The sequence below is a fragment of the Heloderma suspectum genome, chromosome 10 (assembly GCF_057233095.1).
Source record: "Heloderma suspectum isolate Gila_16-S chromosome 10, 16-S_ref, whole genome shotgun sequence".
Classification (NCBI taxonomy): Eukaryota; Metazoa; Chordata; class Lepidosauria; order Squamata; family Helodermatidae; genus Heloderma; species Heloderma suspectum.
The window spans coordinates 21465990-21489395 of NC_139467.1; the positions used below are offsets into that span (position 1 = coordinate 21465990).

General features: G+C 46.0%; 1 protein-coding gene across 1 annotated transcript; it reads left to right on the forward strand.

The window, feature by feature from the left end:
* Positions 1 to 4372: 4372 nt before the first annotated feature.
* Positions 4373 to 19026, forward strand: LOC146337942 (kallikrein-14-like). Its single transcript, XM_084814388.1, has 5 exons — positions 4373 to 4415; positions 11248 to 11428; positions 15299 to 15549; positions 16851 to 16987; positions 18874 to 19026. Exons 1-5 carry the CDS (start codon positions 4373 to 4375, stop codon positions 19024 to 19026), a joined length of 765 nt encoding a protein of 254 aa, XP_084670514.1.
* Positions 19027 to 23406: the final 4380 nt, after the last annotated feature.

The following is a 23406-nucleotide window of genomic DNA, read 5'->3' on the forward strand; positions in this document are numbered from 1 at the left end:
TGGCCATAGGATTGGTTGGTTTCCAGGAACTGGCCTCGGAGACTGCACTCCAAGGTTGGTTCCTGGAGAACTGCCTCCCCCATTGCTTTGTAGGCAGTGTGGATCATCCCTGGGCTCTACGCTCGGAAGAGCAGCATGGAGCGGGGCAAAAGGGGGTGTTCCCAGGGGCAGGCAGGGGAGGGGCGGAGAGTGCAGAAGGGCTGGTACGATGCTTCCTATGTGTCATCCAGCCTCCCCACCCCACGCTTCAAGGTCCCATGGCTAGACAGCCAGAATTGGACATCTAGCCACAAAGGTAGGGCAGCTGGAGTGCGGACGAGAGGGTCCCCTCCGCATTCCTCCCATCATGCATTGGATAGGCGGTCGCCTCTGAGTTCGGAGGCAGCTGCCTCTCCACATAGGATTGCTCCCTCCGTTGTTTTGTGTGGATTATTGCAGCTGATGGGGTTGGGGTGCTCTTCTCTTCTAGAGCATCTCTATACCAGCCTAAAATCCCACATTTAAAACGGGGCTTTCTGCTTCTGCTTTAAATGCAGGACCACGGCAGATGCCCTTTCGACTCGCTTCCTTTCCCTTCCTCCTTTCCCCCCTTATCTGAGTCTTCCATATGTTTGCAGCTCATAAGCCACTGGATGGTGCTGTGGTCTAGCTCCTCTTATTGTGAGTTTTCCTCTTTTCATAGTGGGAACTCAAGCGCTGTAATTTGATAGCTCATTATCTCCTATCTCTTAAAAAATGGAATAAAGGTCATTTAGTGCAGGAGACGCCCTGGAGGTTTATGATGTCGTCTAAAGGGCCCGCAAACTTCCGTGAGTGAGAAAACTCAATAGCAGGATAAAAGCTCCATGTGAAGAAGGAAATCCATGTGTGTGTGCGTCTGTGTATCTGTGTGTAAAAAGCAAATTCAGACCCCTGAACTGGGTTGTGAGTTCAGTTGTGTGGGCAGGCGTGCTGTGTGCTCTGCCTTCCTTTTGGCAGTTAGAACAGCTTTATCCATATTTTTCCCCCTTTTACTTCTTAAGAATTTTCTCTCCAATGGGAACCACCGTCTTTTGTTGTGGTGGCTGCCATGTTTTTTCCCTGAAATGCACCAGAATTATGCTGTGTCCAGGGTTATTTTGGGGTGAAAGAAAAGATGTCCAGCTGCCAAGAATGGAAGTACGTTGCTGCCACAGTTGCTGGCTGGGGCATGCTGGGAGTTGTAGGACTTTCTCTCTCTCTAAACATGCATAGGATTGTGCCCTAAGTTGTTAATGTTGTTTTTAAGTAATAACCTTGGCCACCAGCGCAAAAGGCAAGGGGTGAATTTCAGAGTGCTTCCCCTTCAAAAACTGGAGAAAATGCCCCCAAATGTGCAGCTTGCAAATTGGATTGCAATATTTGGAGGCCATTTCAGAACAGCCCTGCTCCCTTCCAGCCCATAACACTGTTGCTGTGACCTGGCACAAGATACATTTCATTTTCATTTTATTATATTTCCATACCACCTCATAGCCGAAGCTCTCTGGGAGGGTCACAAAAATTAAAACCATTAAAATACATCATACAAAGTGCAAAAACATTTACATAAAGACATATAAACAGATAGCACACAGAGAGACAACATATATCTAAAAACATTTTTAAATAATAAAAAACACACAATCCAGGACCTGATTAAAAACTCATTATATGCTGCCAAATGCCCAAGAGAAGAGGGCAGTTTTAACCTGCTGCTGAAAAGATAACAATGTTGGCTCCAGACAGGCTAAGCTGGAGAGATCATTCTAAAATTGGGGGGCCAGCACCAAGAAGGTCTAATGTCATGCTGAAAGAGGCACTTTGCCCTCTGTGCTGCCAGTAGCTTTTTAAAAGTATTCTTCCTATGGTGAGGTGTACTAGAGGCTTTCTTTGTTGCACACCAGATTAAATTAATGGTAGCACTGGCGACTGTACTTGTGGATCTCTAGGTAAGAAGTAATATAATTCCTAGAATTACAGTTCAACCATTTGGATAACTTTATGGAAACATTGTGGGACTTTGTTATTTTAAAGTACTTAATGGTGTTCCTCTCATTTTTGGTGGCTTTGATTTTTCTAACACAGAAGGACTTTTAGGAATTTGGCTTACTTCCAACAGAGGTGAATTGCTGCTGGATGTTTAGAGCTCATATAAACAAACACAACATATATAAATATATAAAAGCAGATAGTCTCTAGTCTAAGCATACTTGGTAGTTTGTTTTGGAGATCCTAAAGGCTGGGGAGACCAGGGATGACCCCTCACAAAGCAGGCAAGCCCAAAGTTCCTGGTGGTAAGGTTGCTACCATTTTTGCATGGCACAGCTCTTGAAACAGGCATTAATTCAGCCATTGATGCTTTTCCAACCACACCATCTCCATGCCCAAGAAAAGCTTCAGCTGTTTAATTTCTGCCTGCTGTGCAGCTGATAAGTGCACAATGGCCCTGCCAGTAAAAAAATATATGTAGCAATCATACTGGGGAAGGGAGGGGATATCCCTATGCTGCCACGGCACAACAGCCCTGTTGATTGGAAATTGGATCTCCCTCGTCCAACGTTCTAAGCCAGGAGTAGGCAACACGGTGCCTTCCAGATGTTTTAGACTACAACTCCTAGAACGCCTGACCATTGGCCATGTTGGCTGGGGCTAATAGTTGTACTTCAAAACATCTGGAAGGCATTGGGTTGCCTACCCCTGTTCTAGCCATTCCACCAGACTGCCTCAGCCCTTCTCCTACCCATCATGTTCTCATTCATAGTTATGGTACTATTATTATTATTATTATTATTTACATTTCTATACTGCCCTATAGCCTGTAAACTCTAGGCAGTTTACAAAGATTAAAACATTAAAAATACAGTATGCAAAATTTAAAATAGAAAAACACACAAAGAGACAGTATACACAAAGACAACATATATCTAAAAACAACTTTGAGCACTCAGCCAAACCATAAAACAAATCCAGAATCAATTAAAACTCATCACACGCTGCCAAATGCCTGGGAAAAGAGAAAAGCCTTAACCTGGTGCTGAAAAGATAACAATGTTGGTGCCAGGCGGGCCTCATTGGGGAGATCATTCCACAATTGGGGGGCCACCACAGAGAAGGCCCTCTACCTTGTTGCTGTCTTCCGAGCCTCCCTTGGAGTCGGCACTTGGAGGAAGACCTTAGATGTTGAGCATAGTGTACAGGTATGTTTGAGCTGGGAGAGGTGCTCCATCAGATATTACAGCCCAGAGTCATGTAAGGCTTTATAGGTTAAAAAGCACCCTGAACCAGGCTCAGAAACATACAAGCAGCCAGTACAAGCAGGCCAGAGTTGGTCTTATATGTGTGGACCTTCTGGTCCCTGTTATCAATCTGGCTACTGCATTTTGCACAAGCTGCAGCTTCTGAACTGTTTCCAAAGGCAGCCCCACATAGAGTGCACTGCAGTAATCTAACTTGGAGGTTACTGGACCATAGACAACTGAAGCCAGGTTATCCCTGTCCAGATAGGGGCATAGTTGGGCACTCTGTCCAGATAGGGGCGTAGCTGGGCAACTACCGAAGTTGGTAGAAGGCACTCTGTGCCACTGAGGCCACCTGAGCCTCAAGTGACAAGGATGGTTGTAGGAGAACCCCCAAGCTACAAACCTGGTCCTTCAGGGGGAATGCAACCCCATCCAGAACAGGCTGAAACACATAGTTATGTACCATAAGGGATGATATATCTCAGCCTTCCCAGCCCAACATCTGCCAAATGTGTCTGACTACAACTCCCATCAACCCCAGACATCTGAGCCTGGTGGCTGGGGCTGATGGGAGTTACAGTCCGACATGAATTTTAGTTACATATTTCTTGTATATATTTAGATCCTGCTCTTCAGCCCCTCCTCAAAGGGTTCTCTGAGTACTTAACAACTAAAATAATATAAGTCTTGTCCTTCCTCTCTATTGATATTACTGCTTTTGTCCTTCTGTTATTTGATTGTTATTGTTACAGCCAATTAAAAAAACTTGAATAAATTACTGATAGAAAAGAAATAGTTTCCTCTTTTGAACTTGACCCCTTTCCTTGACCCCATGAAGTTCACACGTGTCCTTACCGAAAGGAAGTGTTTACTTTGGTGGTAATAACTCCTCTTGACTCAGAGTAAGCATTAATGACAATGTATCATGAATAATAATTACTGGAAAATTGTTGACATAAAAAATTACTGGTGGTAATGTTGTTCGGTATCATCGTTTGGGTATGCATGTGGCCCGATAAGGAGCCAGTATCAGTGACTTAAACTTACAGACATCCATGAAGTGTTCCTTGCAATTCTTTTGCCCTGCAGCAAATTTGACAAGAAGACCGGGCTCCTGTTGATTTGCAACTATGATGAAGCTGTTGGTCTTTGGGTTGCTTCTGATGAACTCTGCAGGTAACCAAAAGTAACACCGGGGAGCAGACAAGATTGGCTGCTGGTCCCTTTTCCCCTTCTTCTTTCATTTGAGCTTTAGTTGTGGTAGATTTATCCTCCAATGTGGCTTTTAGAGCTGTCAAAAGATGCCCCATTTCCAGTTTGGTTTTTTTTCAGGGGGAGGGGCAAAATTTCTGAAGATATTCAGGATGCTTACCTTGGGCAGGTGGCAGCTGTTGTGTCTGGTCTCTTCTGCCATTTTTTTGCTAGCCATGGGTGTTGCCATTTCCCCTTGCCCTAAACCATGCTTGGTAATCAGGGCCCAACCATGGAAGGGGAAGAAGACACTTTGCTGGGCCCAGAAAATCCGGGGCGGGGAGCAGGCTAGGATGCAACCTCATTACCATGGGGTGCAGGGAATAAGGCTATATGGTAGATCATGCTTGAATATATTTATTAAATATCCCCGTATGTATGCACTCATTATCAGATCTTGTGAGATTTGCTGGTGCTAATCAAATATCTCACCCTAGGCTGGGCTGCAAGGCCTGCTATAACATCAGGGGATCTAATGCCACCCCAGTGTTATAGCCCCTCTGCTATTGACATAACTGCTCTGATATCATACAAGCCTTGGACCCAGACTAGGGTGGCCACTTGCACATCACCAAAAGAAAGAAGACAAAAGAAGACATGGATTTGCATAACATTTGCATACGTTGATTGATGTATAGATACACATTTGCAAGTAATTACTATAATTTAAGTAGAAATACAATACATCTCATCACAGTGGAGAAGACTGTGACCAGGTGACCTGTGTAACCTACCTGCCTGCTCACTCTGCTGTCCAGGGACTAACAACTGGTGATGGGCCATTTCAAGGACCTTCCCTGCTCTCCTTTAGAGTTTTGTTATATTTAAACTGGACTCTGTCCTCTGTAAAGTAGGACACATGGCTACCCCAGCCCAGACAGATAACTTTCAGGCCAAACTACAAGTGATGTGGGAGGTCTGTGACAATGGGAACTCCAAGGTGCCTATTTATATATTTATTGCATTTCCATACCACCTTTCTGAAGACAATCAAGGCAGTTTGCCATGATGGGTTTAACAAAAATTCAGAAAAAAATAAATCGTCCACCAAACCAGCACACAATAAAATAAATGATACAAAAGCAGCTTAACAAAAACAGTTTCAGGGAGAACAGGAGAAGAATGATGCTGAGAGGTGGGGATTCAGGACAGACAAAATGAAGTCTTTATTTTTGTGGGTCATTGCTTCAAGCACTCATTGAATGAAGAGGGATCCAAAAATGTTCTAAAGAAATACATACAATAAATAACTCCCTTATACAGTGTATAGTCAAACTATGGAATTCACTACCACAGGATGTATTGATGGCCTCCAACTTGGGTGGCTTTAAAGAGGGATTAAACAAATACATGGATATTGAGGCTATCAGTGGCGACTAGTCATGAGATCCATATATTACGTCCAGTATCAGAGGCAGCATACCTCTCAATACCAGTTGCAGGGCACCAGAAGTGGGAAGGTGTTATTGCACTCAAGTCCTGTTCGTAGGCTTCTCACAACTGGTTGGCCACTGAGAAGAGAATTCTGGACCAAATAGGCCTTTGGTCTGATCCAGCATGACTGTCAGGATTCTCTTTTTGCCTGGCTGGGAACTCCAATAGCCAAATCAACACTCAGACAAGAGGCTGCATTTCCAAGGATTTAATTCCATTTACCCTAATGAGGCATACAGATGCAAATTGCTAGAGAGTCACAGACTACAAAGGAAACAGCCTTCAAGGATTTCAAAGGGAAACTTCGAAAGTTGATCTCTGTTTGGGAAAAAGGCGGCAAGCTCTCTTAACTTAAGGGGTGGGAGGGGAAGCTCTCCGCCTCTCCCGTGACACCTCTAGGCACAGCTGTTGACACTGAGCCAATCGGGCAGAGCGCCAAAGTTCAGCCCCTGTGATTTCCTGCTTGTGCCTGTGTCTGCGTCTTCCGTCTAAGAGTTCAGGTTGTTCTTCCCTCACCTCCCCCTGTTCGCTATCACTCCGAGGGATGTGTGAAGGGGGGGGGGCTCTCCATGCAGCTGTGCCTCTGGAGCCTGGGAAAGTTCCTCCCCCACATGTTGCAGCTCTTCCTCAGAATCTGAGCTACTCTGACACTCTATATGCTCAGAGGCAACCCTGACAATGACTCTTCATATGTTCATGGATTAAAGATATACCTACATTTTAAATGGAGAGCCTTATATGGGGGGAGTCTAGGACATTGTTCCCCAACTTTTGACTCAGTGGGCACATTTGGAATTTTGATGGAGTGTATTGGGTGCTCTCACAAAATGGCTGCCATTGGGTGGCTTGCCCTTTCATAAAATGGCTGCCATGGTATGCGTGGCTGGTCACGAAACAGTCGTTGCCCAGAAGGCAAAGCGGTGAGATGAAAAGAAACATAACTTGCCCAAGAAACTAAGTACAAGGCAGATGTTGTTCTGAGTTCCAAAATACAAAAACACTCTTTTGAACCCAAGTAAAGTTGGTGCTGGAGGACAGAACTTTACCTTGCAGGATGCCAACCTCCCAGCATAATTTTTTTTTAAAATCTTAAGAAATAAAATAAAAATCAGGAGGGGCAGAAAGCCTTGTGGGTGGCAAGAGAAGTGTGTCGGTGCATTAGTGCCTATGAGGACTACGTTGGAGACCTCATGTGTAGGCTATGGACCTGGGTTCTCAGACAGGAACTCGCTGGAAGGCCCAGGAGTACTCCCTCATTTCCTCATCTGGAAGTAATAATGGCCTACCAGGCAGACTGGTGTGATGATATACAAGATGAAGATTATAAACATGCTGTACATTTAACCAGCTAGATATATAAAATGATACCCAATGACAAACGGCAATATACATATGCTCCAACGATCCCTTTTTACCAACTGGTAGTCTATCCCTGGAACATCAAAATTCCTTGTGTTGCACCTGTTTTGGCTTTGGGAAACATATTTATTTTTAAATATTTTAACCTTGACTTTAAAAAGCTCAAGATGGCTTACAGCATGATAAAACTTTAAAATAACAATAAAAATATAAATGAATAAGATAAAAAGAAAGAGAGATAGCAGGTAAAAACCCATCAAGGACTGATTTGCCAGGGAGATTAAAATAGGTCACTTGGTCACAGTCTTCCACACTATGGTGGGTTTTACTATATTTCTATTTAAATTATAATAATTTTCTAAATTTGCATCTGTGAAGGTTTGAGGCCTACAGAGGCAAGGCAAGGAAAAAAGATCAGACCTAGAGGCCTCAGTTTTTCTGTGGGGAGGGGGTTCCCTGAGAGGGCTAGTTTCATTTCTCTGGTTAAGTTTCATTTCTTCATGTCTGAAGCAGTACTTTCAGTTTTGAGGGAGAAGGGTATATAAAGAGAGTGAGAAAGCCAGTAAGAGCAGAGTTGGGAAGATCCTAAAGAGGGAGCAGGAAGAAGCAGCCTGGAGAAGTCCAAGTACAGCTAGGGCAAAGGAACTTGCATTTTGCAACTTTTATTTTCTCTTAATGCCTTTTGTATCACTCAGCTCTATTCTGTAAATACCTTTAGTTGTAATTTGCTTGCTTTAATTTACCAGTAAACTATTAAGCCCCATGTCTAGAGTGCCAACTCCCCCCCCCCACATCTACAGCCTAACATCTCCATGTTATTGGAAAGGGGAAGAGAAAAGAGGGAAGGGGGGACTCTTAAGGAGGCAAGAGACCCTTAAAAAGTTGATGAAGGGGTCCAGGTAAAAAGGGGAACCCTGACAGCATCAGTACATACAAATCAGCAGCTACAAATTTTATGCAAATTTGTGTTATCTTTTGTCCTTTTGGGGGTGATGCATTTCCTCTTTTTTGGTGATCCATAAGTGGCCACTCTACCCTTTTCTGACACTCAAAATCAGCTGCCTGAGGTGGAAACCTCACTGTCAAGGGCTCCTTGGAGGCCTCTCTCAGTCTAATCTAGTAGCCAAGTCCAGACACAGACAAAGGGATTCTTTTCAAAGCTTTATTCCTCTTTTACAACTTAACAACTTTACTGTTAGCAACTAGATATGAGCAGCAGAGTACCTACGCCCTAAGTTGGAAGAGTTGGTCCCCGTTTGAAAGGGAATCACTGGTAGACCCTGAACGTATGGGCTAGGGAGAGTCCCTCCCCTTTTCCCTTGGATCCTCTGGGTGCAACCGTTGTTTGCGTGCCAACCGGGCACTACGCCTCCTTTCCGCGCCCTCCATTTGCCGCCGCTCTTTGCGTCGGCGTCGTGCATCCAGCAAGTCTGCTTCCCGCGCTCTGTCACTCCCAGGACTGCTATCTAAGCTAGGAATGCCAGTGGGAGGAATCTCTGTCAGCTGTTGGCCCTGGGAAAGATGAGCGCGCTCCTCTCCCAGGAGCAGCTCCTCTTCCTCAGAATCAGAACTACTCTGGGATTCTATGGGCTCAGTGTCCACCCTGACACTCGCTCTGCCTAATGGTAGGGCCGGCACTGCTGGGAGTTCCAAATCCTGGGCACGGCCAAAGAAAAAGCCTTCTCCCATGTTCCAGCCAGTTGCACCTCAAATGTTGACGGGGTATGAAGGAAAGCCCAGTCAAACAGGAAGGCTTATATGGGAGAAGATGCTCCATTTAGTATCCTGGTCCCAGTGCGTTGCCATTCTTCGGGGGTCAGTTCTCTCTACCACCACCACCACGCCAGTCTATAGAAATTCACCCTATGCGTGGTGGCTGGTTGCTCCTTAACCATAGTAGGTAAAGGTGTCCCCAACCAGTCGTGTCCGACTCTAGGATGCAGTGCTCATCCCCGTTTCTAAGCCGAAGAGCCAGCGCTGTCCGAAGACGCTTCCGTGGTCATGTGGCTGGCATGACTGAACACCGAGGTGCACGGAACGCTGTTACCTTTCCCGCCGAGGCGGTACCTATGTATCTACTTGCAATTTCTTGCTTTCGAACTGCTAGGTTGGCAGGAGCTGGGACTGAAGACGGGAGCTCACTCCGTCACGCAGCACTCGGGACTCGAACTGCTGACCTGCCGACCTTCCAGTCTGCAGTTCAGCGTCTTAAATACATGTGCATGGATGTTAAGGCCCTGTGCAGTGAAAAAAAGGGTTTTGTCTAATGCTGAAACATTAGCAACGTGGGCTATACTACTGGAACACCAAGAGCAAAAAATGCTGATTAAAATGAGCTGGGGAAAGACCTGAATATATTGGACAAGCAATGGAAGGATTTATGTACAAGAGGCTGACAACAATATATGCATTTTGCTGCAAGAGATTATTTTTATAAGATAATTTATATATGGTACTTAACACCCTACAGGTTACAGAGGATGTATAAATTGGCTAGAGCAATGGCCTGGTTTGCCCACAATGCTAAGTGATGGTGTGGTTGTGTGGCTGTTGTTTTTAACGGATGGCTCAGAGCAGGTATCAGCACTGGGTCCTGCTGGTGATCTGGCAGCTGCCCAAGGAGACCAGGTGCCAACACCAGTCCTAGTGTCAGGCAAGCCTACAAATAGGGCACTGCCACTGAGAAGGCCCTCTTCCTGGTTGCCCCGTAGTACATCCCAGCCAGCAGGGGGAGCTGGTGAAATTATTAATTATTAATTAAATAAATAATATAATTAATTTCTATACAGCCCAATAGCCAAAGCAATCTGGGCAGTTCACAAAAATTAAAAGCACAAAGTGCAGCATAAAACAATATAAAATATGAACGCTTGAAACCACAATATAACAGAGTAAAACCTAGCAGCAATGCAGGATTTAAAATACTAGAGCTAAAAGATTAGGAAGCTAAAATGCTAACATACTGGGAGAATAAAAAGGCTTTCGCTTGGTGCCGGAAGGAGTACAATGGAGGCGCCAGGCAAACCTCTCTAGGGAGCTCATTCCACAGCCAGGGTGCCACAGCAGAAAACTACTCTTCACGGTTGAATTATGTCTCACATGATATGATCCTGGGTACGCCCTCTCCCTTTTGTTTGTGGTATTTTTAATCTACCCAATAACAAATGTTCTCTGGACGGATTACCATAGTTAAAAGAATAAAATACAGTAGAGTCCAGCACAACAAACAGCACAGCATATATAAAAATAGCCATAAGCTCTAAAAACTCAGTCTCTAAAATGCCTGGGAGAAAAGAAAGGGCTTTGCCTGGGGTTGCAAAGATAACAGTGTAGGCACCAGGTGGGCCTCTTTGGGGAGGGCATTCCATAAATGGAGAGCCACAACTGAGGAGGCCCTCTCTCTTGTAATCACCCACCTGACTTCCTTCAGCAGGGGCACCCAGAGGAAGGCCTCCGAAGATTATCTAAGGGTCTGTATATATGGGAGATATTCCTTTAGATCAGGGGCAGGCAATGTGCAGCCAGTGGCCGTTGCTACTGCCCCCCACTTCATCCCATGCTGAATTTGGAGTAAACCATCCAAAAATTTTACATGGGGCGGGATGGCATCTGCAGCTGCTATGGAGTGCCAAAGGGTCATGCTTTTGGTGCACCATAGCAGCTATGAATGCCTTTTTTTCCCTTACATGTTTTCATTTGCTTTTCGGGTTGCCCCTCAGACTGCAGCCCATTGGGGGGCGGGAGGATGTCCCTGGGCAAAAATGGTCCCTGGACCTCCAAACCCTGCTTTAGATATTGCTGTCTCAAGCCAGCAGGCAGTCGGGGACTGAAGAGCTGTGATCAACCTTCCGCCCAAGCCAGCTTTAGAATGGTCTGAATGGAGACCATTGTCTCACTAGTGGGACATTTCCAGCAAGTGGTGATGCTACGGTGATTTGCTCTTTTTGTGTGTGTTTTATTTCAGCCTTTGCGAACCAAGGGACAGGGGACCGAATCATCGGAGGGTATAGCTGCCCGCAACACTCCAGAGCCTTCCAGGCAGCCCTTGTGGGTGGACGGAGTGGTAACTGGAGAATTAATTGCGGAGGGACCTTAGTGCATCCGTGCTGGGTGCTCTCAGCAGCCCACTGCAGACCCAGACAAAGGTAAGTCAAAGAAAGCACTAGCAAGGGTAGAATGGCAGGGAGGGGAAAGGAAGTATTCATTCGGGGAGAAGTGACAGCCTTGCCCTAAAGCCTGGCAGTGCAATTCAGCAAAAGTGAATGGCAACAAAACCCTGTTGAATTCAGACAGTGGGGTCTCCTTGCCTCTGGAATGCCCTCCCAGTGGAGGCCTGGAGGCCTTGTTCCTGTTGCTTAGGTGCCAGGCAAAAGTGTTTCTGTTTTCCTTGTAGGATGGCCCCTTACTTATTGTCAAAACAGAGGAAATGCATCATCCAAAAAGAGGGCAAAACAGGACACAGATCTGCACCCAATTGACAGATGCGAATGTATATGTATAGATGCAAGTTGAAAAAATAATTACTGTAGGTGTGTAAGTAAGCCGGGTTAGCTGCTCTAATTCTACCAGTTAAATCAGGGAAAACACACACCACCTGAATCTTTAACCATATACATTGTTTAGCCGGGATTCTCACTCTTTTTCCAACCTATACAAAATCCAGTATTAGCATCTCCCAGTTGTTAATGATTGAGACATCATTATTTCTGTTGTACTAGCAAATAACAGTGGTTTGAAGAGACATCCCTGACTGGTCCATCTGCCAAGCTGAAAGTCAAATCTGACTTCAGTCCATTTACAGAAGCATAGGCAAACCGTGTTTCAAAATATACATTTCTAAACATATTTTGAGAGGCTTTTTGGAGCTGAGAATGGTGTCGCAATGATCCAAGAAACACAAATAGCTATGTGGATAGCCAAGATCTGATCTGTACACTCCGCCCCGGCCCAACTTACCTTGCCACCTCATGCCCTCCCTGGCTGCGGGGCTCTCACAAGAGCTTGGACACATCCTGAGAGAACGTGCTCGAACTCTCGTGAGATTGCACTCTCACAAGAGTTTGGACAGGTCTCTTGAGATTTGGGCATACAATCTCCCAGGGCCCACCAGTAAGGGAAAGTCAGGCACACACAATGGGAGGGTGGCTGGCTGCTCCAGAGAGCCCCGCCATTCATGTTCTCCCTTTGGCAAATGCCACAGTGGGAAAGCAGCTGGTGGTGCTCTCTGGAGCACCCGTTGGCGGTGGCAGGGTGGCGGGCCTTCGTGGGGGGTGGGGGGGAGTGGTACAATTGACTACTCGTCCTGCTCCACCATCTGATGTGGGCACATCAGTCTGCATCATGGTAGGGCCGGCCCTGCGTACATTAGACCTGAGAGGTGTGGATCAGGGCAGTCCAAAGTTTGAATTCCCCAGGCATCCCTACCCTCCACCAGAGATGGACAGATCGATCAATTTCTCTCAGTTTTCAGTTTTTCCAGTCTTACGCTTCATCCTGAACTTCGAGAATGTTTTTTAAGCCTGCATTTTTCTATGCAATTTGTACGCAATTTTCCTAATATAATGCATTTTTGAACAATATTTTAACTGACCGTGGCAGATTCTCTTAAACTATACTGTCAGTACGTTAGCAACCACTGCTTATTTGTTTCCTCTGTATACAGCCAGATTTCTCTTAAAAGTAAGAGTAAACTCAATACTTTGCTCTTGATATGGGTGATACAGAATTCTGTTTCTTAAGAAACACTCTTTCAGACAAGATTTGTCTTTGTCTTTTTACTACAAAGTATTAGCATAACAGTACTGAATGTAAGAGCTTATGCAAACACATGAAACTTTTAACATGATTTTAAAACAAGGCTTCTAAGCAGGCTCAAGTACATTTGCTAGTTCTCAATGAGAATATCAAGCTTACCAGGTTGATTCTATGGGCAACACATTAGGGAAAGCTGATCCTAAAGGATAGCTTCTACGGTTGCGTGTCCTGAGTTTCCCTTATATACTTTTTTTGGAAGCTATAAAATATGTCCAAACTATTTTTACTACAATTTATATTTTTTATTTAAGAATTTTAAAGATAAACTTTCTACTTTAAATTTTCATATGTCTAAATGAGGCCATAGCTCAGTGTGACGGAGCACCTGCTTTGCATGCAGAAGGTCCCAGGTTCGATCCCCAGCTTCTCCAGGTAGGGCTTGGAAAGAATCCTGCCTGAAACCCTGGAGAGCCGCTGCTGCCAGTCAGTGTCGACAATGCTGGGCTAGATGGGCCAAGGGTCTGACTTAGTATAAGGCAGCTTCCTATGTTCCTAAATAAGACTGTCAAATTTTGAAGCTTCTTATCGCAATTAATGCGCGTCACAACATACTTATCTAAATATTTTTGCTTGCTTTGACATGTTACAGGTATGTTTTTGACACAAACAGGTTTGTTTGATATCGTCCTGTCTTGCGAGCTTGTTTTTCCTGCATATTTACAGTCTGGAATGAGGCTTCTTTGTTCTGATAGCTTACCTGGCCTCATTGTTTTATGGTACTCTGCTTAGGGTTGGCGGAGAAACTTCGGGGGGCCGAGCGCCAACGTGTTCGGCCCCCCGAACAAGTTTCGGGGAGAAATTCTCCGCACCCGCCGCACCCCCCCCCCCCGGGACGGGACTTACCTTTGGCGAATGTCCCTCCCGGCGGTGGGTCCGGCCGGCGGTTCGGCGGGTGTTTGTCCGGGGGGGGAGCGGCAGCCGGTCTTTTGACCGGCTGCCGCCGCCGCCATTCCAAGAAAAGAAAAGAAAAAAAAACGCCCCTGTGATAGGCTATGTGACGATTAACGTAGCCTATCACGGCTAGATTTGCAAAGTCAGCCGTGATAGGCTACGTAAATCGTCACGTAGCCTATCACGGGTGACTTTAAAAAAAAAAAAAAGCGCGTACGGATAATGGCGGCCCCCATAGGGAGCCGCCATTCCCGTTCCTTATTTGGTTGCCATAGTCTATGTAAAGATTTACGTAGACTACAGCGACCAAATAAGGAACGCGAATGGCGGCTCCCTATGGGGGCTGCCATTGGCGTACGTGCTTTTTTTTTTTTAAAGTCACCCGTGATAGGCTACGTGACGATTAACGTAGCCTATCACGGCTGACTTTGCAGATCTAGCCGTGATAGGCTACGTTAATCGTCACGTAGCCTATCACGGGGCGTTGTTGTTGTTTTTTTACTTTTTAGTTCGCGGCTGGGCGAGGCGAGGCGCCTCCTCCCCGGCCTGAATTTCGGCCGGGAGAGGTGGGAAGCCTCCCCCCCCGGCCTGAATTTCGGCCGGGCGAGGTGGGAAGCCTCCCCCCCCGGACTGAACTTCACGGGGGGAGCAGCGAAGCGCCTCCCCCCCACCGCAAAAAGCTTCGAGGACAGGTAAGTGACTTTCGTCCATCCCTAACTCTGCTAAGTGAAAGTCGTAACCTTAAAATTAACATTGGCATCTCCTTATCGGGATTCCTTTCTAATCAGTTAAAGGGTGCTAATGATCTATTTCTAATGGCTTGGTACAATTGTCTCACATCTGGCAAACCTCAGAGATGAGACATTTTTATAACTCTTGGGCCAGAAGGCTATATTCAGTGGTATTTCTATTGGAATCTCATTTTTAATTCCAGATTTCTCTTGGATGCATTTGATTATAGAATTTTCTAATAGAGCAGAAGGGGTAAGATGATACAAATATAAAGAATTTGCTTGATCTGCCTAATCACCCCTCCAGCCCATTTTTGTGTGCACTTTCTCTGAATATATGCATTTTTGTATGCACTTTTTGCTTGGAGAACTCCATTAAAAAATTTGCAGAAGTACAAATTCCAAAGAATAGCTGAGTTCTATTCCATCACATACTGTGATTCCATCACATATTGGTTCACAACTGTGAAATTATTAACGTTCACATTAAAATGCAAACCAAACGAATTCCTCCCCCATCCCTGCCTTCCACTGCTTTTGATGTTTATTCTGTTTTATTTTTGCTTTGTGTCTACATAGGATAAAGGTGTGCCTAGGGAAGCATAACTTGAACAGGATTGAAAGAAGCGAACAGTGCTTGAATATTGCCGAAGTTAAAGTACACCCAGAATATAATGGAAGAAACAATGACAAGGATTATATGCTGCTCCGGCTTAGACCATGCGCCAAACTCTCTGAGGCTGTGAAGACAGTACAGCTACCTTCCAGCTGCCCTAGTGACAGGCAGCCATGCACCGTCTCTGGCTGGGGCACCACCAGATCTCCTCAAGGTGCAGTGACAAACTCTAGAAACAGGATTGCATCAAACAGCCCTTCAGAAATAATGTTTTTAGCCCCCTGGAGTAGCCTTCCCCAACCTGGTAACCTCCAGATATGTTGAACTAAAACTCCCATCATCCACAAATAGCATGGCTGGCTGGCTGGAGGGGTGATTAGGTATTCCTGGCCGAGGTGATAGGAATTGTAGACCAGTTCATCTGGAGGTTGTGGAAGGATGCATTACACAACATTATAAAACAAAACGAGAAACTACTAGGGATGGGCGGATCACTTACCCCATTCCGGGGGGGGGGGGATCCACGGGTGGGGGAGGCAATCCGTTCCTCTCCCCTGGAATCTGTCCAGGCCGGCTCCACTCCGCCTTGATCCTGCAGAGCCAGCCACCAGTTCCACTTCGCTGGTGAATGTCGATACGGCCAGCAGCCATTGCCGGGCCATATCGCTGTAAGTCAGGCTATCGCTGTAAGTCAGGCTCCAGACACAAATGGCGTAGTGGGCGCCATTTGCGGCCGTAAAGCTGGTAGATTAGCCTAAATGCAGCCAATCTTAGGAACAAAGAAAGATACCTTATATTGAGCTGCTTCGAATTTAACCATCCCAATTTCCTACTCCATGATTTAGAAAGCTGCAGGCAAACATTAGGCATACATGCTCCTCCCTCGATCCTCCCCTCTTTGTACACTGGCTTTAATTAAACCACAGTTCCCTGTTTTGGATGTAACAGGGAACTGGTTTAATGTGGGTTTACTAACCAAGGCACGAAACCATGATCAAAGTGTGGCTTAATGTTAGTTTACTAACCAGGATATGTTCAGATTCCTAATCCTGCAAGTTTTTACCCATAATTCCATTCTGTTCTATTTCTGCATTCATCTGTGGGGGGGGTGTTTTTAAAAAATAAAATCCTCTCAAAATAGGGATTCAAATGTGTACTTTGATCCATTCAAATTGCCGTGAACTATATCACATCATTTGGAGAAGCACGGAATCTGGTGCATAGCAACCTTCCAACCTGCACATTAGTTGGAGAGAGGCGGATCAGGTCATTTTGTATAACAGGAGTGAGGAACCTGTGGCCCACCTGAAGTTGTTGGACTCTAAATCCCATCAGCCCCAAGCAGCATGGCCAATGGTCAGTGTTGATGGGAACTGTAGTCCCATAACATCTGAAGGGTCACAGGTCCTCCAGCCCTATCATATAGAATTTTGCAAAGATGAAATTCCTCAAGCATCACTAAAGTTTTCTGCTTTCCATTACCATTGACCTCTCGGTATTTTATATATCTTCCAGTAAAGCTTCCAGCTCAGCTACAGTGTGGAAATGTCAACATTGTTCCGGATCAGGTATGCAATCGAGCATATTACGGTGCTATTACGCCATACATGATGTGTGCTGGAGTACCAGAAGGAGGCACTGACTCTTGCCAGGTGAGAGGAGAATGGATGGGCAAGTGAGGGCCTGTTGCATAGAGACATGGCCTCCCTTCCGAGAAAGCGCTAGGTCAGGTCTCACTGTGGTCAGCTTTGGCTGCTCAGTTCTACACGATAGTTTTAGCAGACAGGAATGAGCTACGGGACTGTGTGTTCCTTCCTCACCCTTCTCCTAGCCTGCTTCTTTCCTCGGTGCTTAATCCTGGTTTAAAAATAGGTTATATCTGAAATGGGGAACTGTGATTTAATCAGTAGAGGCTGGTGGCTCCTATTTCAGTGGGGCTGAAGCAGCACCTTGGGCAGCTCCTTTAGAGGTCTGGCTGGTTCTGGCTGAAACCCTGAATGGATTTGCAGCATGACTGAAATAGGAGCCACCAGCTTCCACTAGGTTTAATGTCTATGATCTCAAACCACCATTTTCAGGTTGGTTTAAGATCCTGGTTAGCAAACTCACATTAAGCCACAGCCCACTGTTCCCGGCCTCCTAAACAATGGGAACCATGATTCCATGGCCCATCTAGCTCAGTAATGTCTACACTCAGCCTTTCTCAACCTTGGATCCCCGGATATTGTTGGACTACCATTCCGATCATCTCTGACCACTGGACATGTTGGCTGGGCATGATGGGGAAGTTGTAGTTCCATGACATCTGGAGTCCCGAGGTTGGGAAAGACTAGTCTACACCATTGGTCTTCAATCGGTGCTGGGTCATGACCTAGTCTTGGAGTGCAGCCTGACCTAGGATGGATCACAATAGCAGCAGCAGCACCCAACCAATATATAGTTAAAAAAAAAAAATAAGAAGTGGGTTCCCAAATGCATGTTTTGGCTAAAGGTGGATCCTGGGTGTGAAACGTTTGAGGACTACTGACTTACACTGCCTGGCAGTGGCTCTGCAGTGCTTCAGATAGGAGTCCTTCCCAGCCTACCCAGAGATCCTGGGGATTGAACATGAAACATTTTCCATGCAAAGTTTGTGTTCTGCCACTAAGCTATGGCCTTACCCTGATAAATGAACCAAAATCAATCATTATACACAGAAAAATTGGCTATTTAAAGTGCAATCCTATGCATGTTTAGACAGAAAAAAGTAGGCTGTGCACCACTTCAGTCTAAATGCCAAATCGGATTGGGGTGATTCGGACTGAAGTGGTCTGGTTCCGGAGCTGGTTGAGGTTGGGCCAAAACACCCCAAAGCAGGTTGGATCAATCCAAAGTGCTTTGGGGTAGTCCAGACCAGTCCAGACCAGACAGTGGCCCATCCAGCTGCACGAGCCCCCTGCTCATTACTTGGACCTGTGGGGAGCGCCCACAGCCGTAAATGGGCCTTCATGTAATTAAATGTTGCATAGATTTTGGCCAAAAAGGGTCCATCTATGCCTGTAATGTTGCATAGATGCCCCCTTTATGGCCACTAGCTACGCAACACTTAAATTACCAGAAGAAGAGTTGCCGTTTTAAAAGAACATGGCAACTCCCTCCAAGACAACAACGGCTGTGGTGCTCCCCACGGATCCACATAAGGAGAAGCAGGGGGCTCACGTGGCTGGGCAGGGGGTGGGCACGGGACTTGCACGGCTGCGTAGGGGGGCTGCTTCAGCTGTCCAGATCTCTCTTCAGATCTGGAGGCCAAAGCAGGTCAGCCCACCTCTGGATCGGGCCAAGGAAGGTCTGAATCGGCCTCCAAAGTAAGTCAGGAGGTCCCTACACAGCCCTAGAAAAAAGTTCTACAACTCTCAACATTCCCGAGTTATAGGACTTTGTTCTGTCTAAACATGCATAGGATTGTGCCCTGAATTGAACTCAAATAGCATAAAATAAATTAGTGCATCAAATGAATATGGGTGTGTCTGCTGAATATTTCTGCCACTTCTCCCTACAGGGTGACTCTGGGGGACCACTCGTCTGTAATGGGCAACTCGAAGGCGTGGTTTCTTGGGGGTTGCGCGTGTGCGCCACAAGAGGGAATCCGGGTGTGTATGCCAAAGTCTGCTGTATCGTGCCATGGATCAAGAAGACGATAGAACAGAAGTGATGACCACAGCTGTGATACAGAACTGAGCAGAGGAGAAAGCCTCACCAAAAAGATCCTGAGGATCAATCGGCCCCCTTGCGCATATGTTTTCCTTCCCTTACTTCTCAGGTGCCCTACACTTGTGAGGAACATCCCACATTTAGTGAGGTCTTGCCAGATTCTCCATAAAGCAGACTCACGCTATTTTGCTGCCCCAAGTGAAAATTAATTTTGCTGCCCCTTCTTCCCCACCCCGTCATGTTTTATTGAGGGAACGGCAGCATTTGTGTACTGTATAGATGACTGGAGTGAGAGAAAGGGGCTTCAATGCCAAAATGGTATGGAGGGCTTAGACCACCATCATCCCCGTCCTTGGCCACATTGTCCTAAGGAGCGGGAGTGTTGGGGGCTCACAGAAAAGGTGGGTGGGTGTGGAAGGGTAGCAAACAGTTGCCTTAATTTCCCAGAACCTGTTTTCCCAAAGGGCTCAGAGATGGGTAGGGGGAGCCCTTGTTCCTCCCTCCAGAATTGAGACCAGCCTTTGGGGGACTCATGGCAGCTTGCCCTCAGACGGGCCTTCTTTCCTCTTTCTCTTTTCCTCTCATTCCCTTACTCTACCCCCACTTGGAAAGAATGAGGAACAAACTAAACGTTCTACCGCCCATAGTGCAGCTATGCCTGATAGTTTTATCTACTTCCATGTAAGCATGTGTGGCCACAATTTGGATCGGGACTACAGTGCTCCGAGATCGGGGGGAGGTTTAACACTCCCCTCTCAGAGCAGTGTGGTCCTGCTCTGTATTTAACCCATTTTTCATGTGGACACTGTTTAAAAAAAGAAAAGTCTCCACTGAAGTCAATGGCGACTTTTTCTTTAACTCTCCCTCATAGGGGTGGGTGGAATTTCGCCCAAAAAATGGGTGGGAGGAAAAGTTTAACCCCCCACCCCACTCCCAGAGCACCATAGTCCTGATCTGAATCAGGGCCATGCACACTTACACACAGGTTGACAGACAGAATGTTTAGTTTGGCCCTGAGTGACAGCAGGCATGAGCTACCACTGCAGCTTCCACTTGCTCACCTACCCTCCTCCTCTAAGTGGTGGTGGGTGTGGATCCAGGGGACTCCATTGTCACCGCTGCCCAGAGGGAGTAAGTGGATGAAAGAGTGTATAGGGGGTGGGGCCAGGATAGCAACAGCGAATGAAGAGATGCTTCTTTTAAAAGATGGTTCGGAAATTGCTTCATGATTTCCAACTCACAATTTTCTTTGCCCCCCCCCCCATTTCACTAGGCTGGTTTTCTTGTCTGTGGGTCTGTTAACCAGTGGGACCTGCAACAAAATGTTGCAGCATGAAGTACTTCTGTTCACTGTTCCAGCTTTTCAGTCAGCCATGCTCTTCTCTAAGATACTCCTTGCCCTTCCTTCTCCCAACCATTTTTGTGTTCCCCTCCCCAACATTCAATATTCCCTGGCCATTGAGCACACAATGTCTTAGTTGGGCAGTTGGGGGGGGGGCTTAGGGTTCCCCCCCCCCAAAGGCTTTTTAAATTCCTACAAACTTCTGGGATCCTCCAAGCCTGCTGATACCTCCCTCTTGTGTGTCGGTGGTGTCATTTTGGCTACATAAGTAATGGCACTCATACCTGAACATTGGAAATGGAGTGAGAGCGTAGCCTGATCCAGTTATTTGCTTGACGCTAGGGATGTCTGGATTTTGTGAAATCCATCCATGTGTGTTTTGTGGATTGTGCGGTGTTGTTCATTCCAGTGTCCGTTCACAGACAGATTTGGGTTTTTTTTTTTCATTATGTGGAAAAACATGCAAATAATTCTGTAAGAAGGTTCACAACAATTTACATAACTTACGTTAGTACGTAACATTTAGCATATTGTCTCCCATTCTATTCAACTTTTCCCTGCATCTATTTTCCAGTCTCTCAGCAGAAAGGTGCATGTTTTCCTATGAATGTATTTGCATAAACTTCGGGAAAGTAAAAAAAAAAGATCTGAAAGTCCATGGACCTCGCAGGGCCTGAAAGGGCTGGTCTGCAGCAGATTCCGCAGGTTGGAGTCTTAGGGCATTTCTGCACCAGCCTAAAATCCTGCATTTAAAATGGGGCTTTCTGCTTCTGTTTTAAATGCAGGATCGCCACTGACTCCCTTTGCATACACTCCCCACCACCGCCACCCCTGTATCTGAGTCTTCCATTATCTGTCATTGATCTCGCTCCTCTTCTTGCGGCTTTAAGTCTTTTCACGGAGGTAACTGAAGCAGAACACAATGGGGTAATTTGATAGCTCATGATCTGCGATCTATTTAAAGACGGAACAAAGGGCATTTAGTGCTGAGGGTCACAGCGTCATGTAAAGGGCCCGCAAACTTCCGTGAAGGAGTCATCTCGATCACAGGATAAAAGCTCCATGTGATGAAGGGCTTTGAAATCTGAACTCACTTTAGTCCATCTCAAATTTCTCCAGCATCCCTTCTCGACACACATAAGACTGTAAGAAGAGCCATGCTTGATCAGACAAAGGTCCATCTCATCCAGCATTCTGTTTACACGGTGGCCAACCAACTGCTTGCAGGAAACCCCCAAGTAGGACATGAGTGCAATAACACCCTTCTGCTTGTGTTCCCCGGCAACTGGTGTACACAGGCATACTACCTCTGATACTGGAGGACCTGATGGATAGCCATCAGGACTAGTAGCCCTTGACATAGTGCCTGTGATTATCAGGAGTCTGGCTGTATTGGGGGTTGTCATGTGATTGTGGAATGACCTTGTCTTCTGTTTTAAGAAAAAAAACCCTGCATTTTCATTTGGGGCCACAAAAGCTGGAAAATGCAATAGTTACCTTCATTGATTAAAAACACACCTTGATTAAAAAACTGTCCCTGATTTTACATACTCGGTTTTTTGTGAATTCATGAGTTTTATATGCGTACAAGACCCAATGTTCTGTGCCAATATACCACCAATTAGCAGGGGTGCTTCCACATTATGTGTTAACTCTGGAATTACCACTCTTTGTTCACTCACTTCTTATGAGGCATCTACATGATGTCCTCAAATTGTTTCTCCTGCATTTTCCCCATGGTTCTTCTGTCTCTCTTTTTGCGGGGGCGGGGGGGAGAATGTAGCAGGATGGAACACAAAAAAGTGCCGTTTCCCTTCTCTCCAAGTGTGGAAAGTCAGTAGCAGTTCCGCATGTGGACTACAGTGGAAGAGCAAAGACTGGGTTGGACTAAAAGCTGCCAGTCTGGTAGCAGCCCAGACACTGAGCTCAAACAACATGGAATAGCCATTTCCATTCCATCATCCTTACTTGTCATCTTCTTGGGCATGTCTAGTTAGCCACAGAGTACTAGCCTTGATGGAACAAGTTTTGTTGTAGGGTTGACACATGAAGCTTTTCCTAATGCTTTAGGTCAGGGGTGGGGAACCTTTTTCAATCCAAGAGCCAAATTCCAATCTGAAAAGTCTGGGTAGCCACATTCCGTGGGTGGGGTCAAAGGCAAAGTAGGTGTGGCCAAAGATACCACAGGTAGCCCCAAAATGTGATTCTTGCCTATTTATGCCTACTCAGAAATAAGCAGGACAAGCCACTGCATGTCTAAACAGCAGGCATGAATCACTTAGCAGCACTTTCAAATAGTATCCCAAATAACAAGCCTCTGCGTATCTAAACAAGTAAGCAGAACAAGCCTCTGTATGACTACTCAGAAGCAAATCATTGAGCAGGACTTTCAAGAGGCATCCCAAACACCGAACTATTGCATGTTTACTCAGAAGTAGGCATGAACAGTATATCTACTCACAAGTGAGCAGGACAAGCATCAGCATGGCTACTCAGAAGTAAGCTGGACTGAACCACTCAGCAGTACTTTCGAGTAGCATCTCAAATACTAAGCTACTGCATGTCTACCCAGAAGAGAGCATGAGCACCATGTCAGTTCACAAGTAAGATGGGCAGGCCTCAGAAGGAAGTGGGACTGAACCACTCAGCAGTTTCCTGCCCAGGCCCCACCCACTCTCCTCTGGAGGGAAAAGCTCTTATCGCCAAACAGCAGCTGATCAGAAATAACAGCAGTTCCTAGCTGAGTGCTGAGAAAGGGAGGCTTTTTCAGTGCCCAGCAGGGAAAAGCATTCTAGTAGCCAATACCAGGGGAAATGGGAGGGGAGAGATCATAGGTAGGAGTGGGGGTTTAAAGAGGGGGTGTCCATCAGCAAAGGTTTGCAGGCTGGATTAGGCCCACAGGCCAAAGGTTCCCCACCTGTGCTTTAGTTCAATGCTAGGAAAAGCTTTTCCTGCAACATTTTTCATGTGCCAGTCTGCCATTAAAGGCATGGGAGCAGAACAAGTTAAAAAGGTAGCCAAAATGTGTATGCTGTTTTA

Excerpts from the sequence above, each read along its gene's own strand:
- LOC146337942 (XM_084814388.1), top strand. The coding sequence starts at position 4,373 with ATGAAGCTGTTGGTCTTTGGGTTGCTTCTGATGAACTCTGCAG. Across the intron at positions 11,429-15,298 it reads CACTGCAGACCCAGACAAAG|GATAAAGGTGTGCCTAGGGA; the intron begins GTAAGTCAAAGA and ends GTGTCTACATAG. Across the intron at positions 15,550-16,850 it reads CACCACCAGATCTCCTCAAG|TAAAGCTTCCAGCTCAGCTA; the intron begins GTGCAGTGACAA and ends TATATCTTCCAG.